The sequence below is a fragment of the Callospermophilus lateralis genome, chromosome 6 (assembly GCF_048772815.1).
Source record: "Callospermophilus lateralis isolate mCalLat2 chromosome 6, mCalLat2.hap1, whole genome shotgun sequence".
Classification (NCBI taxonomy): domain Eukaryota; kingdom Metazoa; phylum Chordata; class Mammalia; order Rodentia; family Sciuridae; genus Callospermophilus; species Callospermophilus lateralis.
The window spans coordinates 17,767,507-17,787,326 of NC_135310.1; the positions used below are offsets into that span (position 1 = coordinate 17,767,507).

Below are 19,820 nucleotides of genomic sequence, written 5' to 3' on the forward strand. Positions count from 1 at the left end.
TTATCCAAGATAACATTGTACAACTACCAAGGGAAAATTCCAACGGGGAGGACCTAAACATGAAGCTTAGTGGATAAATTCTAAGATGCTTTGAATCCCAATTCTATGACCCCTATCCATTTTGCTTATTTCCACTTCTACAGAAAAGTCACTTCACATTAATCCAGTTTTCCAGATGTTAAATATGTCCAGAAGGAAGAGTATTTTTATGAGTCAACCCCAAAGTGGGATCACATGATCCATTGCCAATGCAAAAGTTAATTAGTAAGAATGCATCATTAAATATCTGGACTGTTTATCTACATACTATTGGGGGCTCTACAATAATTCTTATAAACACATTTTATACAACAGTAGATCAAAACAAGTTGGGGAGAGAAATAAGCTAACAACAGTTTTTGAAAGATGAAAAGCTTAAAATAGTAGTAGTTACAAACTTTTGATAAATTAAGGTAAAAGATGAATCAAAAGTTTCTATCTTAAGTAGGTGAAATCAGAGAAGAGAAAAAGCAGATTGCATAGCACATACTTCTCTGACACCTGTCGTCTCTAAAACCGCTCAGAACATTTTTATTAAAATTAATTTAAATTAAATTTAATATATTTTTAAATATAAATTATATTATCATTTAATATAAATTAATCGAATTTAAATTTACTTTATTAATTAGTATTGTTTAAATTTCTTTTATTAATACTATTGTTGGATTTACATTTATTTTATTAACTGATATTGGTGATTAACTTGAATTATAGTATGATTTATATTTAAAAATTCATTAAATTTCATTTAAATTAATACAATTTAACAAAGTAAATTTTAATAATATAATATAGATTGAATTATTTAATATTTACTCTATAATTTAATATACATGTCAACAAAGTTAATTTTAATAAAAATGCTCTTAGTTGTTTTAGAAATTACAGGTGGCAGTGAAGTATTAGCTATATTATCTTCTTTTTTCTCCTCTTTGATTTTACCTAACTTAAGATAGAAACTTTTGGTTTATCTTTTGTTTCACTTTACAAAAATAAAAAAAAGGAAGACAAAACACCCAGTAGCTACCCATATCAGCTTTTCCTTTCTTATTTCTAAATTTCACCTTAACATTTACATTATTTTACCAAAATTAAGATGCCATCAGTTGTTAGGCATGAACAAAATCACTGAGACAACAACTGGAAGATGCATCCCAAAGTCAGATTGGCTAAGTATTCAAAACATATAAATATCTGAGAACTGATGACCTCTGAGAGTAAAGTTTCCAACCTATGGAAAGTTTCCAAATGCTATGGAAAATGATGACATTTCTTTTTTTGTGTGTTTTTAAGTTGAGAACCTTCTAAGTACCAAGGTACGTTCTCAGAAATTGTAGGTAACTCAAGTCTTGAAATTTCTTATTTTTCCTGTACTATAGAAAAAGGGACTCACAATTCCTTGAGCTCTGCTAGCATTTTAGTGACAGGAAAAACTTCAATGATGCATAGTTTTTTGTTTGCATTCAATGTCTACCGATCTTACATACTTTGGGAAGGGTCACAAGCCACAGACCTTATGCCTTCTGCTCTATTTCGAAGCTTCCAGCATCAGTTGCAACAATTCTAGGAAACACTGGGAATACTCTATGGTACAAAATGCACAATTAATTTTTTTTGAAACCATCCCTAAGACATGAGTCATTAGGTGACTTTCTTGTTCTAAGTATATTTACTGAATTATTATTAAATGATAACATGTTAAGCCAAAATGAAAAATGAAAGCACATGCTTCACATCAGAGCAAGGAAGAAGGAAGAAGGTCTGATGTGTGGTAAAATGCATGAACATGCAAATATTATCCAGCCTTCTGAAGTCTAATTTTCTCCCTTTATAATTTATTTTTTGGAGGTTACATTCTTGCATGATATGCCTGGAACAACTTTTGGGGGGATACAATCAGAAATTCAGCACTAAAATCTGCCTTCCTGCAACATAACATGGCTAACTCCTGAGAAGAATATCAAAGTATATATTTTGCTTCGACGTGCCAAATTACTTGGAATCTTCTTCCAATAGACTTCACATGGTTGGGAAAAGCAGAGTTCAGATTTGTCAGGAGAGATTTTTATGTATTCTGCTCACTCCATTGTGTCTAGGTGAGCCTTTGGGTTTCAATGCCTGGAAACACACTTCTTATATTTCAGAATTGAAGAGCTCTTGGAAACAGCGACCTCACTGCATGCTTGAGAAAAACATGTTATATAGGTAGCCAGAAAATTACAAAGATTAATATAGATTCAAGATTTTTAAGACAGGGGTTTAATGGAGAAAACAGCAAGAGAGCCTTAGAAATTTCATACTCCCTGCATTCTTAGGAAAAGCTTCTATGTTGTAAAGAAGATAACACCAAACAGAAAAGTTCCTAAGAAAATATTGTGCTTTCAGTTTCCTTGTCTCATCAATTTTATTAAAGTTTCATTAAAGACCCTGAATTTGCTAGCCTTTTTATTAAATACTTATTTGAGATATTCTATTAATGTCTATCCCTGGATTTGATTTGGTCTCACATTAATGTCGCTCCCTGTGACAAAGGGTACACGGGAGGCAGGCAGGATCAGCCTGTCCTCTCCAAGGCACCAGCTGTGGGAACCACCCTCTGACAGAGGTAGTGAAGCACACTAGCTTCTCCTGGGCTGAGCTAGAGGGTAAGTATCTCAACCTGGCCTGCCACCCAACCTGGCCCACAATCACACTGAGTCGGGAGAGGAGACAACCAAGAAGGTGCAACAGTCTCAACTTTATTTTGTCAGGGACAAGTTTATATAGTGATAGAAGGAGGGAGTAGGAAGAGACAGTAGGAAGAACGAAGCAGGGGCAGGTACGTCACTATCACTAAGGGGCCTAGGAAGATTTCAGATTCAACCATTAGGCAGCACGAAGGTCAAAAGCCCATGCAGAGGCTAAAAGCCTGCGAACACCAATCCAGCCAGGTCATGTATACGGAAATGCTCTGGAAGAACCCATGAGGCCACCTCAGCCACCAACCAATAATGGCCTCGGTCCCAAGAGAGGTAAAAGGTTCCAACAATTAAAATGTGTCTACTTTTTATGAGCACAGATGAAATAGTATTTGAGATGATTTATTGCAAACCTTTAGTGCCACAGTCCGGCTGCAGCAAAATAACCGGGGTGTGAGGAGCAACTTGTGTACATTGATACAGCAGGAGTGGGAGCTGTTTATTGTAGGACAGGAGGGGTATATATACATTCCACACAGCTTATCTTAATTAACATAAACTAGATACAGCAGTCAACCAATAAGGAATCTCCACACTTAAAGGCTCCCTGGCGTTCCTTCACAAACCACTCCCTCTGGCAAAATGCCAGGCGCCATCCTGACTTGTTTACAGACCCTAACACTTTAGTAGTTTATGGACATGGAGTGAGTATCAAATGATATAAAAAAAATGGAGTTTTCTTTCATGTCTATCATAAGTCTTTGTTTCCTCAGTTGCTGGGGAGGAACATTAGGATGATTTGCTTAGAGTAAGAAAGACTAGACTGGACAGAAGGGCCTGGAGCAGCTTTTCTGGTTAGCTTGTCCATTTGAAAAACTTTTATCTGGGACAGGCAAAATATAACAAAGACCAAAATCCATTGAACTGATCAAACCCTGCAACAGTTAACCAGAGTAGCTTCCTCTTCTCTGCCCCCAATTTTGGAGCAATGCACTGTAGGAGATACTTTGAATGATCCTTGGCACTGAGGAACTGTCATCCAGCAATTTATTTCCTTTTTTCATGTCCTTCTCAGGGATGATAATAAGTGATTTCCAGACATGAGGAGAGGGAGGAGTAAGAGAAGGTACTGGGAAATCTAATAACCCAAATTAGGTTATGTGAAGGTACCAATGTGTAATAACAAAGGCCGTTATTTTGAACAATTGTAATGCACCAAACAATGATGTTACTAAAAGAAACAAAAAGAATAATATGATTTCTATAACTTCAAAATAATCTGATCTTTAGGAAAACTATTTTAAAAATAGTTTGTGCCTATCTATCGGACTTTTTACCTGTTTATCAAGGCTTAGTCTTATGAGGACATGGATTAAAAAAAAAAAAAATCTTGTAAACTTAGCAGGGTGTGGTGACAGATTCCTTGAATTCCAGGGGTTCCAAGCCAGCCTCAGCAATTTACAGACACTCTGTAACAAAATAAAATAAATACAACTGGGAATGTGGCTCAGTGGTTAAGCATCCCTGGGTTTAATCCCATACCTAAACAAACAAACAAAAATCATATAAACAATCTTTTTTTAAACCTATGCAATTGAGATTGATCACAAAGTCATTCAAATCACCAGTGGCACAAACACATAATGAATTTGAATTTGAGTTTTAGATACCAATGAATCTTATGCAAAATGACTGTCCTAACAAAAAATGTGTGGACTTTCATCTGTGTATGTGCAGAGATTCATGTATCTTCGGGTCTATAAAGAAATTCAGTAACCTCATGAGGCAGTTTTTCAACAATCTAATTTCACAAGTGCTAATCTCTTGCTGTAATATATGGGCTAAAAATAACATTTCTAACTCCATATTCTACCTGTTATGGTTTCCTAGAGATGCTGAGTCTATGTAATCTTATTTAGTCAGCTGAGTAACTACTTTAAAAAACAATGACAACTCTGAAGGTATTTTAATTAGGGAACTGGTTGGAAATAGTGCTGTATCCTTCCTATCCTGGTAGAGCAAGAGAAAGAGGTTCAATTGTTGCTTCTAAAGACCTAAGTTGGATTCAGGCTTAGGCAGCCCTTTGATTTACTTCTCTAGCAGCCACGCTGAGAGTTTCCAAGTCATTTATGTGTATACAGAACAAAATCAGATCAAGATGAATAAGCAAATGAGGGTATGGAATCCTGGAGTGCCCATCCACCTGAGGATGTGTGTGGGAGCCACAGAGAGTTCCTCTCATTGACAAGCAGAGGGAGTGCTTCATTGAATCCTTGGGTCCATCTGTGTTGACACACACCTTGTGGTCTTCAGGCAAGGACAATGATAGAGTTGACAACTGAAAAACTAGTCAGGTGACTTTAACTAATGGGACTTAAGAACCAACTGATAAGCTTGATGGAACTTTCACAGTAACTAATGAAATGTGGACTTATTCTATCTTATTTTTGGAGCTCTGGGCAACTTGCCAGACAACAATATTTGAACATATATTCACCACTGACATTTTAAGATGTTCTGGAAAATGCCAAAGCAACAGGACTTCAAACCAATATTTCTATCTATTTCACAGTGCCAATCTCAGCTCTTAGCTAGGGCTGGTTACATAAAGACATGAGCTAATGGTCTTTGGCGGTAATGTGTGTGTGTGCATGAGGATTAAGAGTAGTGGTGGTGGAGAGATGTGGAATGTCCATTCAGTAGTTTAATTACTTCAGGATTTTTGAGTGATTATACATGCTTTACCTGGCAATTTCCATTAACCAGTAAGAAAGGGATGATATTCTCCTTCCCATTGAAAGGAAATCTGGGTCACTAAGTTAAGAAATACATTTTCTATTTTATGTAAGGCTTAGGGCTAAATGCAGCTTTTATTTTTTTATACAAGAGTAGGCCAGTGCTGAGCACAGGGAGCATATGAAGCTGGAGGTGGCACTTACAGTGAGCAAGGCTGAGCCACACTAAGGAAGGCTAAACCACAGTAGTCTTTGGCCTAGGACCTTAGCTCACCTTGGCTACAAGAATAGTATTGTCACAGGGCAACACATTTCTTCTCCTTTCATATTCAGGATTAATGCTTCTAAAGGAATTTGATGGTTTGGGTACAGAATTAATAGCAACTTCATCTTGAATATCCCCCATACAGGCCACTTCATCCTCAGGATTATGGACTCTGGAGCTTTGTTCTCATGGAATTTATTAAGGGGCATATCATATCATGAAAAGAAAGACTGAAAAACAGCTCCAAGAACAATACAGCACTTTAAGCTCCATGTAAAGTACATAATACACTTGAAGCTAAAAGGAAAAGTATTTGTTGAAATAGTTTTGCTAAAATATATACTTCTGCACATAAGAATAGCCAAGAATTGAAGATGATAAAAGTAATAATATAAACGTTGCTTTATTATATACAAAGGGGCCTTAATAAGTTTTAAAAAGTTTCTTACAGGAACACTTTTTATATTTTATCTCATAAAGACATTTAACAAATATATACAGAGAGAGAAGTATAAAAATCTTTTTAGAGCAAATGTTCATATGCAGAAATGTATAACAATTTAAGTGTTCTATCAGAATTCTCCTTGGGATGTTGATTTTTTAGTTTTTGTGAGAGACTGAAAGAATTTTGACAAATAAGGTGATCCCTTAGGCTTTATAAGGAAAAATCATAAATTAATTAGATTTCTTGGTATACAGTTGACAGTTTATTCTCTAAACTTGTGACCTAAGCCAAGTATCTCTAGTGGATAAATATCTCACTGTTTATTTCAAAAATTTTCCCAATCATCCCTGAATAGTGCTTTCTAGGATACTTTAGCACTAAAAATAGTAGTTAAAAAGTATATCCTCTGTATCACACTGAGAATAATTGATGGCTAGATATCTCAGATTTCAAGTCAAGTTTCTTCCAGACACATCTGTGCAACAAATGAAAATGCAAAGCATTTCATTGTATAGTGTTTCATTTGATTGGGGAATAAATTGAAAATTTATTCCTGTTTACTTTTCTGTTCACATTAAATATGTGATATAGAATATGAAAGCAAGTTACAATTTTGTAATGTCTTGAGTATAACCAACTTGTCAAAAGCGAAGATTTATATATTTCTAAAAATAGATAGCTATCACTACTTCAGCTATTTGATACAATATTTTGAATGTTTATCTTAAAAATAAATTTTCCTTCTATGTAAGCATATCTGTTTCCTGAATGAACATACTATGTTCTGTGTATTAATTAGCTTTATGCTTGAGTACAGAGATTGCAAAACTTTTTCTTCATAAAATCGTATTTACTGTTACAAAAGCAGAAAACATTGCTGAGAAAGCTCAATCTAGTGAGTTTTGAAACCCACCAGAATGTAACAATGGTAACATAAAATAATGGAAAATTGCATTGAGGAAAGACAGAGAAAATAGTGTATTGCCTCTTTTAGAACTCAATTCAAGATGGAAAGAAATAAGTGAAGGGATTTTGTTGTTTTGAAAAATTATAGAGTCACAGAAAGTGTTCAAGGAAGTATAGAACAGTAGTATGTACCTTCCACTCGGTTTCCCCAATGGTTTCTTCTTATACAACTGTAGTGCAATATCAAAACTAGGAAGACCAACCAATGTTAGAACAATGTGTTGTAGTTCTACGACACTGTATCATCTGTGTAGTGACCAATACAAACCAGATAGAGAACTATTCCATTACCACTAAAATTTCTCTTTCCACTTTCTATTTTCTGTTGTGTGTATGTCTGTGTGTATGTGTAGAGTTTACATATGGTAATCATAGCATGTAATATATGTATACAGTGGCATTTCAATATATAAATACAATGTATAATAATCATGTCATGGGCATATCTCTCACAGAGGACATGCCAATTCTTTGTGTGGGGAACATTCAAAATTCTCATTATTAGCTGTTCTGAAATATTACTTATTGTGAGCCGTAGTTATCCTACATGTTACACAAAATAAGGAGTCATTCCATCCATCTGCACCCCTGCACCTATTAATCATTCTCTGCCTACACACCCACACACACCTCTCCCAGGCTCTGTTACCACTATTCTTTCTTGTACTTCTTTGAGATCACCTTTAGTTTCCACATGTAAGTGTGAACAGGCAGTATTTGTCTTTCTGTGCCTGACTTGTTTTGCTTAATATAATGTCCTCCAGTTCTCCTCCCTCTTGCTACCTTTTTACAACATCACTGCCAACACCACCCCCATCACTATCCACTAACTTTTTCTCCCTCTCCATAATTTTGTCATCTCAAGAATGTTTTATGAATGGAATCATGCACTATATGACTTTTTGAGATTGGCCTTTTTCCATGCAGCATGATATCCTTGGGATTCACCTGAGTTGCTGCATGGGTGAACATTTCATTCCTTTTTATTGGAATAAACATCCACCAGAGTCAGAGCTGGGCCCTGTGATAAGGGTAGGTTTACTTGTTTAAGAATCTAGTGACCTGTTTTCAGAGTGGCTGTACCATTCTCAGTATTCACCAGCAAGGTATGAGAGATCCAGTTTCTCTGCGTCCTGTATCATCTGTATCTGGTATTACCACTTTGGTTTTCTTTGTTTAACCTGTGAAGTGTGATGATGCCTCAAGATGGTCTCAGATTGCATCTCCCTAATGCTAATGATTTCCAACATCTTTTCAGATCGTTATAGTCATCTTTATATCGTCTTCAAAAAAACTATATGTCTTCTTATTTTAACTATATTCATAGGTACCGAGGCTATTGCCAAGCACCAAGTGATTTCTTCAAGTAGTAAGAGCATTTTTAAATTAAATGTTAGTTTTCCTACAGAGGACCCTTTAGCAAGATACCCTAGGAAGTGTATAGAATAAAATTACAATGCATATATACCATTCTATAGTTAATGATTATGAGTAAAATTTAAGAATCACTTTCAAATTGCCAAAGATACAAATAATATAAATTTCTCAAACAAAGTGAAACAGACAATTACATAACATTTTTCAAATTTTAAAATATTAGGTAAGATTATAGTTGTAGTAGAATACAATGGAAAGGATTATAATTTTTTTTCTGGGTAAATCTGTATAGAATAATATCATGTAATGAATATGGTTATAATAATCAGAAAGTGGCTGGGGATATAGCTCAGCTGGTACAGTGCTTGCCTATCATGCACAAGGCCCTGGGTTCAATGCCCAGCACCAGTAATAATAATAATAATAATAATAATAATAATAATAATAATAATATCATAATAATTATAGTTGGAAAGTAAGAAAAGATGACTAAGCACATGTCTTTATATAGGATTAATTGTTCAAGTGACTTCTCTTTATTCTCCTTTTCACTTTTAGTTCATAACACAAAGAAAACTACTGACTCAAAAATTCAATGTAAGTAAACAGTGTAGGGGAATCAAATGCTCACCTGAAAGCAATCAAAATTGTGTTTTGAAATCTCCTGATAATTCTCCTGAATGACTCACTTAACTTATCTGAAATTATTCATCATTTTATCCAACCAATATTTACTAGCACTCATGTGTCTTTACTAAGCTAGCACTGTGTAAGACTCTTGGAGTCCATGACACATAAAATATATTTGATGCTCTTAAGAGACTTAAAATAGAGTAGACAGAGACAAAATTGTAAAATGCTTAATGTTTCCTTAAAAATTTAAAAAAAAAAAAGAAATGATCTCTGTGGTTCAGAAGGGTTAACTCTCTGAACTATTTTAAATATTTTCTTGATAATTCAAATTCATGACTAGAAAAGAGAAAGCAAGAGAAAGACGGAGAGATAGTAGTTGAAAGCAATGGTCTATACATAAAAGTTACTCAGGACATTTTGTTCATTTGCTCTATCATTTTCTCTAAATAAGGCGATGTGCTTTTGGCTAATGAAAATGGTTGTATCTATTGTATACTCTATGTATGTATTTGCATGTCTTTGTTACTTAATAACTAACCAGCCCCACACATTGCACATAATGGTTTTATCAGTTACCTTTAGAGTACTTTTTTTTTTTCTTTCCCATTTGAGATTTGATAATCAGAAAAATTCTTCTGGAATAAGCTGAAGAGTGTCCCTGCCCCAAATTAATATGTTGGGGTTCTAATCCCCAGTGCCTCTGAAGGTATCTGTATTTGGAGAGAACATTTTAAAGAGAGGATTAAATTAACATGAGATTATTAGGATGACTTCTAATTTGCTAGGATTGGAAATCTTATAAGGTGAAATTTGAATATCGATGTGTATAAGGGAAAGTATATTTAAAGACACCAGGAGAAAATGAACATCAACAAGGCAGTGAGCCTGGCTTCTAAACAGAGCTGCATATCTCATAGAGATAAAAACAACAACAACAACAACAACAAAAAACCAGTGAGGGAAAGAAAGATCTGAGGAATGAGATGTCCCCTTCTAGGGAATCAACTCCAATGACCTACCCTCCCATTGGGAGTTGGTAACAAATGTATGCCCTACTGCCTACAGTTTTTACCAACTCCCAATAATCCTGTCAAATTATAAACCCATCAGTGGATTGATCCACTGATGACATTTGACCTCATGATCCAATTCACCTTTCTGTGGAGCCACCTGGGCCACCAACTGCAAGTTACCCTTCACCTGTCTTTTGTCCACCTTTCTATTTGGATTACAGATTAACACTCTCAGCTCTGAGATAGAAGCCAAAATTTATGTATCCTTTATACTGTTTAAACAACAACAGATAACATTTATGTCACTATACTAAGCATTTACATAATAGATAAGAGAGCAGATGTCCTTTTTTTTGGGGGGGGAGTGGCTATTAGGGATTGAATCAGGGACTCTGGACCCACATCCCCAGCCCTGTTTGGTATTTTATTTAGAGACAGGATCTCACTGTTTGGTATTTTATTTAGAGACAGGATCATCAGGAGTTCAAAGAAAGCCCCAGCGATTTTGTGAGTCTTTATACAAGTTAGAAAGACCCTGTCTCAAAAGAAAAAGTTAAAAAAGGGTTGCGAATGTGACTCAGTGTTTAATGGCCCTAGGTTCAATCCTATATACCAGAAAAAAAAAAAAAAAAAAAACATTAAACCTAAGCTACTCTAAATGCCTTTGATGCCTTGTCTTTTCCACTCCAACAGCCTCCACTGGGATCTCAGATCTGCCTCCCCTTATTCTGACGTTCCAATCCACCCATCTTGTATCAGTTTGTCAATGCAGAAAAAAACTCTTTCCTGATACAGTTCACACATCAGTTTTCTTTGCCTAGAACTGTAAATTTCTTCATAATTTACCTGCTAAGCATACTTAATGCTGCAAGAAACAGATGATATTTCATTTACTCAGACTCTTTTTGGATAATCTATTGCAAAGCAAGCATTTCAGTTCTGCTTTCTTGCCATAATTGTACATTTTGAGTAGAGTATATTTTAAAATATGTACTTATTCATCTAGTTATTCACTTATTTATTCTTTCTTCTAAATTAGTTTTCTAATTGGACAGAACTTATGTCTGTTTGTTCCTCATGAATTCCTTTGCTGAGATAGTACCAAGAACCTTGTCAGTGTTAAAAGTATACTTTTGGAGTGAGGTAATAATATTGGCCCTATAGAGTTGCACATTCTATGTATACTTTAGGAGAGCAAAGGAACACTATGAGGCTTATTTTCCAGGTAAATAGAACACATGATTTTAAAGCACTGTACCTATTGTGAGAACTTAGAAAAAGCATAAGAGCTACAAGCTATAAAGTGCCAAGCATTTTATATTCACTATAGTTAATTTTTACAATGACACTGAGCTCTACAGATGAATTAACTCCAGATTAGGGAAGTCAAGAAATCTACCCAAGATCAAGTTATGAATAATAACTTAGTCAAGATTCAAAACTAGACGTTTTATTTCTAAGACCTCCCTTTTCTTTGCACTACTATCCTGTATTGTATGCAACATCTGTTGATCTAAGAAATACTATTAATATTTTTACAAGTTTTACAAGTAATTTGTTTTACGGATATTAAAGTGACATTTCTTGCTTTGAACTTGATTTACAGTAAGACAGACATAAAATATAATTTCTAATTATAATATAATTTCTAATGTACGTGTTAAGCATACTTATGCTTCAAGAAACAGATGATATTTCATTGACTCAGACTCTTCTTGGACTATCTATTGCAAAGCAGGCATTTCAGTTCTGCTTCCTTGCAGTAATTGTACATTTTGAGTAGAGTGTATTTTATAATATGTACTTATTCATCTAGTTATTCACTTATTTATTCTTTCTTCTAAATTAGTTTTCTAATTGGACAGAACTTATGTCTGTTTGTTCCTCACGAATTCCTTTGCTGAGATAGTACCAAGAACCTTGTCGGTGTTAAAAGTATACTTTTGGAGTAAGGTAATAATATTGGCCCTACAGAGTTGCACATTCTATGTATACTTTAGGAGAGCAAAGGAACACTATGAGGCTTATTTTCCAGATAAATAGAACTCATGATTTTAAAGCACTGTACCTATTGTGAGAACTTAGAAAAAGCATAAGAGCTATAAGCTATAAAGTGCCAGGCATTTTATATTCACTATAGTTAATTTTTACAATGACACTGAGCTCTACAGATGAATTAACTTCAGATTAGGAAAGTCAAGAAATCTACCCAAGATCAAGTTATGAATAATAACTTAGTTGAGATTCAAAACTAGATGGTTTGTTTCTAAGACCTCCATATTCTTTGCACTACTATCCTGTATTGTATGCAACATCTGTTGACCTAAGAAATACTATTAATATTTTTAGAAGTTTTACAAGTAATTTGTTTTATAAAAATTAAAGTGACATTTCATGCTTTGAACTTGATTTACAGTAAGACAGACATAAAATATAATTACTAATTCACATTATTTTTCCAATTTATACAACTGAAGAAATATTCAAAATATCACCTTATACTAAAGCCTTAGATTCTGTGAACAAAACAAATTTTGTTGAGTTCAAATTATCACTGTAAATAAGCATGACCATAAGAATCAATGGGTGTGTGTTAGTTTCTATTTCTTTGTTAAGGTTGTATGGAAGGGTTCTATTCAATACTTTCCATAGTTCAATTCTTCTATACATTATAATAACAAGTCACTTTGGGGCATTAAATTATTTCACATAGAGTTGACAAAAATATCTAAATGTTTGATTAAACATCTGGATGATTGATTAAATCAGTGACTACTCTACTGGAACATTTGTACACTATAAAATCACACAAAGAGCTGTCATTGTCTTACTGTGCAAGACAGAAATGGGAAAAAATCAACCTTTCCCTTTAAGACCTTTCGTCACCTGCCTAATAATCTAAATGTGTCTCACAGGGCCATAAGCATTGTGTGTGGTACATTCCTGTCTTCCCTAGAGGGGTGTTGTTTGTTTAGTTTCTGTGGCTGTAAATTGAAACAGAAACCAAGAGAATAACTTAGAAAGATTTTCAGAAAAACAATAGACTCATTCCACTCTTATTATAAGATTATTTTCATTTAGCCTGTATTAAGCAGTTTGGCAATAGAAGCAAGAAAGAAATGATATAAAAACCTAGCACCCACTAGATTATAAATATTAGGAAAGAAAAATCAAAGAAAATGTAATGCATCAGTATAAAGTATATCTGCCTAAGAAAAAGTTCCATGATAAACCCATGAAATCAATGCAAAACAGGAGATAACCCAACCATACATCAATTACTGACTACCTTAATGTACATCAACAAAAACTCTCAAGGTAAGAATTAAACTTGTCTTGAACTAGTGATTTTTCACAGATTAAATTTAAATGACTTTTTTTTTCAAAATCACCAATTTATACATATATAAAAGGGAAGAGTCTCTGACATAAAGAAAATATTCAGAACTACTAGAAAGGAAAATACTTCATTGTTCCCTTTTCAGCATTCAGTATATGAATGGATTTTATAAATATGTGCTTAATGAGGATCAGGGTCCAAGGGTCCTCTTTTTCAGAGAGAGAAACATGGAAGGAAATGAGACAGAAGACCACAGGAGAAAGTTACAAGAGATAAAGTATGAGGGGAAGTAGGACTTGTTCTGTAGCGTGAAGGGGATATGAAGGAAAAGGCACTATCTTTGTTGAATGCTGACTTGAACCTTTGAGCAGCTCATCCTGACTACCTTGAAATCCCACTTTCACTCCCCATGAACCACAAAGATCATCAATAACCAACTTCCTCAGGTTTCATCCTCAATGTGCCCCTCATGCAGCATCTGACCATGTACACCAACCTTTGCCCCCACCCTCTTTCCTTTTGCCTTAATCACAAACAATATCATGATTTTTCTTTATCCATTTCTCCTCTCATGTTCTTTCTTCTTCAAATCCTTCTCCTCTTTTTTTTTTTCTTCCAGTTCTTCTACTAGATATTCCAACCCAAATTTTTATACTAAATAAATAAAATACTGTCTAGGAAAGAACAAACCAATGCTGAAACATAATAAGCAATTGAAAAACTGAAGCTTCCTTTTCCTCCATGTGCCTTCTTTTCTCAGTGAAATCCTCCATCCTCATGACTTTAACAATCGCTTCCACATAGGCAAGACTTAACTTTCTTTATGATATTGGTGATTTATTTTGATCATTTTATACACAGCAGAACTACATTTAATTCTTTGTCCTAGTTATAAAAGTCACTAGATGCGAAAGCATCTAATTTCACAGTTTGTATAACATTTATGGACATTTTAAATTCTTTTTTAAAAAAATATTTATTATTTAGCCTTTATTGGACACAACATCTTTATTTTTTTTTTATGTAGTGCCTTCTAAAACGCACACACACACACCGACACCCAAACACAACCCCCCCCACCACACACACACACACACACAGGAGGAATGGTCAAAAGGGAGAAAAGGATACTTGGTATTGTTGATGGCTTCTTCAACAGTAGACACAGCTTGGATATAGCATGGATTCTCAACTTCAGCAGATGCTGAAAGGGGCTTAAATTTTTATATTAGTCTTTTATGAAGAAAGATTGACTAATACAGGCCTGATTTCTCTCTCAGATTTGGAGATGAATAAGAAAGACAAAGAAGATTTCCTTTTCTAGCACAAGACACAAATGCAGTCACTAGTTTCTGATAGCAATCTGAGGAATTATGTCTACTTGCTCTATCTTGAAGGCAAGAGACATTATGAGGTGATTAATATAATCCTTAGAATCTATTTAACCATTAATTTTCCTAAAATTCTTCATTCTTAAAATTTTATTTCTGCCACCTTGAGTATTTGCTCCCTGAATACACATATAGAAAGAAGAGCTCAAGGAAAAGAGTCTCCTGAATATGGGCTCTGGGAAGTGAGTAATGGGAGCAAACCCAAACCCCTTCTAAAGGGTAATAAGGAAAATGATCCTAAACAAAACAAAAAGCAAATATGAACAAAATGGCAGCAGGCTCTATTTGTTGGCCACTTTCTCTGCACCAGCCATCAGGTGAGAACTACACACTATGTTCTCATTTACTCTTCAACTCTTGCAAGTGAGAGAGGTTTTATAAATGCATTCTGTCAGTTTAGCTCCAAAATTGCTTTGGTCCCAATTGGTATGCCTGTTACATCCCATGTGCTTCATCTCTTTGCTTTGTCCCCAACTCTACAAAACTGCCTCTTCATTAACTTGTTGGAATTTAAACACCTTGGAAAGCAGGGCCTTATCTTAACTCCTTCTGATCCTTAACTTTAGGTATGGGATTTAAATTTAGGATTGTTCCTGCATAGTAGAAAATTTCTCAACTTTTTATTTCACTCTGCACTGTTCAAACCTGGATTATATTTGGCATTGATAAACAACAATAGGTTAAGTGAACATCAACCTTTTGGCTCAAAAACAAAGTTTCTTAAGTGCAATTGAAGTGGAATTTTTGAGCACTTAAATGAACTTCAATCAGAACTTACAAGGACCATATAATGTTAAAATGAACTCAAACATTTATAGATTAAGAGCAAAAAATTATTTTTGGAAAGGGTAAAGATGGTTCTTTAGTGACATTTAATCCATATTATAATCTGAATTCTGAGAATGATTAAGACTTTGTGATGGTTAATTTTATATGTTAAATAAAATTAACCATCTGAGCTATGATGCTCACATATTTGGCCAAATATTACTCTGGTAATTACTCTGGTGTTTTGGGGTGAGATTTACTTTTGAATCGGGGACTTTTAATTAAATAGATTGCGTTCTGTAATGGAGCGAGACCTCACCTTGTCAACTGAATGCAACTGAAAGCAACAAAAAATCCACCTCTCCCAGACAAGAGGGAACTGTCCAGTGAACTACCTTTGGATTTCAACTACAACATTGATTCTTCGTGGGAGTGCCTTTGGACTCAAACTAGGACACTTTCCTGTATCTCTAGCTCCTCCCAGCCAACCCTGCCTAATCCTGTGAGCCAATAGCTGACAGGCAAGTGCAGGGAAGAAGCAGAGGCCCTGCAGGGGGTGAGTGTGCTACTGGCTGCCAGCCCCCGGTCAAAGCCCAGGACCGGCTTCTGAGTTTAGAGGCAGGGAGGGATGGTTGGTATTGGTGGAGCCCCAGGAACCTCGCGCTGTGAGGAATTCTGAGCGCTTGGGTCATAATTGACCCTAGCAACGCTGGAGGACGTTCGGGGCAGAGAAGTGGACGGTGATGGACGCGGTGTTTGGAGCTGGTCCGATGGATCACTGAAGTGGCGGCGATGTCGTCCTGGTTTGGAGGCCTGGTCTCAGGCTTGGGCCACTTCTTGGGTCAGGTGGGGAGCAGCTTGGCTTCCCTCACTGGCCATATCTCCAGCTTCACCAGGGAAATACTTCTGGATGACTTAGGAGACCCAGAAGCAGCATTACATCATTGCTGGGAAGAGGAAATGGAAACTACTGATTCCACACTAAGATGTGAGAATGAAAGACTGAAAAAGTATTGTACTGATCTGGAAGAAAAGCATGAAGCATCAGAGCTGCAAATAAACCATCAGTCTGTAAGTTACCAATATCAACTGCAACAGAAAGAGGGAGAGATCAGCCGCCATCTTAAAGCAAGACAGATTGTACTGCAAAATCAAGTGTTTCAACCACAGGCAGCTGCTCAATGGGTACCTTCAGGAGCTGGTGGCGTACCAACAACAACTGCTCTGGCTCCATTCGGTTCCGGGATCAGTAGTCATTTTTCCGCCTTCCGTGATGATGACATGGATTTTAGTGACATAATTTTATCACGACAAGAAACAAGCAGATTGTCAATTAAAGTTGCAAGATATGAACCTGAAGTTGGTCACTCGAGGCAGATTGCTGAGGCTCAGGGAAAATATCATTCTGACACAAGTGAAATCTGCAAAGTACAAAATGCTATCAAGACTCTTCAACCAAACCAAAGTCCAGACATAGATGATCATCAGCATGAAATGTCAGTTTTGGAGCAGAGTTCTACTGTGGCAGAAAAGGGAAAAATCCTTCCTCAGAGTTCAGCAGTGGAAGAAGTGTTCAGGCTAAAACAAGCCCTGGCTGATGCTGAGAAGGAAATCATGAGACTAAATGGCTTAAACCAGGATAACCGTCTTGCTGAAGACAATCTGAAACTTAAAATGCATGTTGAAGCTTTAGAAAAAGAGAAGTCATCATTGAGTCAAGAAAAAGAGGAACTTCAGATGTCACTGTCAAAATTGAGCTGTGACCATCAAGTCATGAAAAACAGAGCTTCAACAGACATGAATTTGAATGTACGATTACTAGACTTACAAGTTCACTTGAAGGCAAAGGAGGAAGAACTGAATGAGACTATCAATGAAGAGAAAATGCTGATAGCTGAGTTAGAAGAACTGGATCATCCGAATCAGGAAGCTACAAAGCACATGATTTTGATAAAAGATGAGCTATCCAAACAACAAAATGAAGGAGACCTTGTCATCAAGAAGTTGGAACAAGAACTAGATGATGAAAAAAAGAGAGTTCATCAACTTGAGGATGATCAAATGAACATATCCCAAGAGTTGCATGTGCAGAAGGAGAAGTTGACTGGGAATGCACAGAGCCTCAGTGATTTGCATTTAACCAAGCAGAAGCTTGAAGGTAAAGTAGAAGATTTAGTAGATCAGCTAAATCAGTCACAAAAAAATAGCTTAAACATCCAGCAGGAAAACCTTGGGCTTAAGGGTCCCATTAGACAAATTGAAGATGAGCTGTCTGGATTTAAGAGTAAGTACCGAAGTTCTCTGAATGAAGACTCTAACAGTCATTGTAAGGATGACATGCTTAAAGAACGGGAAGCAGAAATTGGCAACTTAAGGCAAAATCTTTCTGAAGTAGAACAGCTCAATGAAAATTTAAAGAAAGTTGCTATCGATCTCAAAACAGAAAATGAAATGTTGATTTTAGCACGTGAAGATGTAAGGCGTAAGTTGGAAGAATCTATTGCTGCTAACAATCAAATCTCTCAAGAAAAAGACACTATCATGGAGACTCTAAAAAGAGACAAAGAAGAGATAGAAGCCAAACTTCACCAGGCAGAAAAAAGACTGTTGGAAGAAGCAAATAATCACAGGCAGACTATTCAGGAACTCTCCAATGCACATCATTTGAATACCTCTGCCTTACAGCTGAAACACGAGTGTGTAGTGCAACTCAATCAAGAGAAGGACTTTGAAATAGCAGGACTCAAAAAGAATATTGAGCAAATGACTGCTGATGAAAAAGAAATGGAGGAAATTTTGGCATCTTATATAGAAGACGAGGAGCAATTGAAACAAGTCCTAAATGAGAAAGAAGTTTTTATTGAAAAACTCGAAGAAAAAAATTCAGAACTACAAAAGGATTTAGATAAGTGTTCTCAGGCCTTAAGAGAAAATGAAACTTTAAGGCAAGCCATTGAAAGAAAGGACAGAAATCTTACCTACATGAAAGCAGAAAACAACTATCTGCAATTCGAACTGGAAACACTTAGGGAACAGCAAAATCAAGCTGTACCAGTGGCTGAGCCTAAAGCTCTTGATGCTATCACAGAACTAGAATTGGAGGTATCTCAACTGAATATAGTCAAAAATCATCTGGAAGATGAAATTGAAGACCATCTGAATATAATTGAAAATCAAAACCAGCGTAAAATGCAACTACTTCAGTCTTTACAGGAGCAGAAGGAGGAAATGGATGAATTGAAGTACCAATATGAGCAGATGAATGCTGCGCATAGCCAGTTACTTTTAGACAAAGAGGAGGAGATTAAGAACTTGCAGACAACTATTGAAAAAATAAAAGCCCAGTTGCCTGGAGAAAGAGGAGATGCTCAAACATTGAATTCTGATATTTTTCAAGAGACCAAAGTAAAAATCCTAAGAACAAAAGAGGTTCAACACTTACAGGACCAAGAATTACGCCTAAACCGGGAGCTAGAAAGGCTACGCAGCCAGCTCTTGGAATCAGAAGAGTCTTACGCCCAGGAAATATTGGCTGCGGAAGACAAAGAGATTCAACTGAGACAGAAAGTCACACTCTTGGAGGAGAAGCTAGCTACATCTTCTAAGGCAAGTCATCAAGCCAGTGTGCAGATAGAGTCCCTGCAGGAACAGTTGAGTCTGGTCTCTCAACAGAGGGATGAGAATGCACTGCAGCTTTCGCTCTGCCAGGAACGAGTAAGGCAGTGTGCCCTGTCATCAAGTAACCTAGAGCACTCCCAAGAAGAAGAGAAAGCTATGCATTCTGCTGAACTAGCCAAAGAAAAACAGTTGGTAGCTGAATGGAAGAACAAGGCCGAAAAGCTAGAAGGAGAAGTATCATCATTGCAGGAACGTTTGCATGAAGCAAATGCTATGTTGGATTCTGCTTCCAAACTGAGAGAAGACTTAGATCTCAAGGAAGAAGAGATGGAAGAACTGAAAAAACAAAACGAGCTCCGAAAAGAAATGTTGGACCATGCACAACAGAAATTGTCCACTTTGGTCAACAGCACAGAAGGAAAACTAGACAAGGTCCTCATGAGAAACCTTTTGATCGGTCATTTCAAGGCACCAAAAGGCAAACGTCTTGAAGTATTGCAGTTGATGGGGAGCATTCTGGACATTCCAAAGGACAAAATGGAGCAGTTG

The 19,820-nt window shown here is 36.0% G+C and overlaps 2 protein-coding genes across 2 annotated transcripts in view; one reads left to right on the plus strand and one right to left on the minus strand.

Annotated features, from left to right (window-relative positions):
- The window catches only part of LOC143401801 (uncharacterized), a 197,681-nt gene that overhangs the window by 65,211 nt on the left and 112,650 nt on the right, over window positions 1-19,820 (minus strand). The window lies entirely within an intron of this gene.
- LOC143641832 (thyroid receptor-interacting protein 11-like) overlaps window positions 16,446-19,820 on the plus strand; it is a 43,894-nt gene continuing 40,519 nt past the window's right edge. Inside the window, exon 1 of the mRNA XM_077109716.1 lies at window positions 16,446-17,156. Within this exon, the coding sequence (XP_076965831.1) occupies window positions 16,446-17,156 (711 nt within the window). The remainder of the gene's footprint in view (window positions 17,157-19,820) is intronic.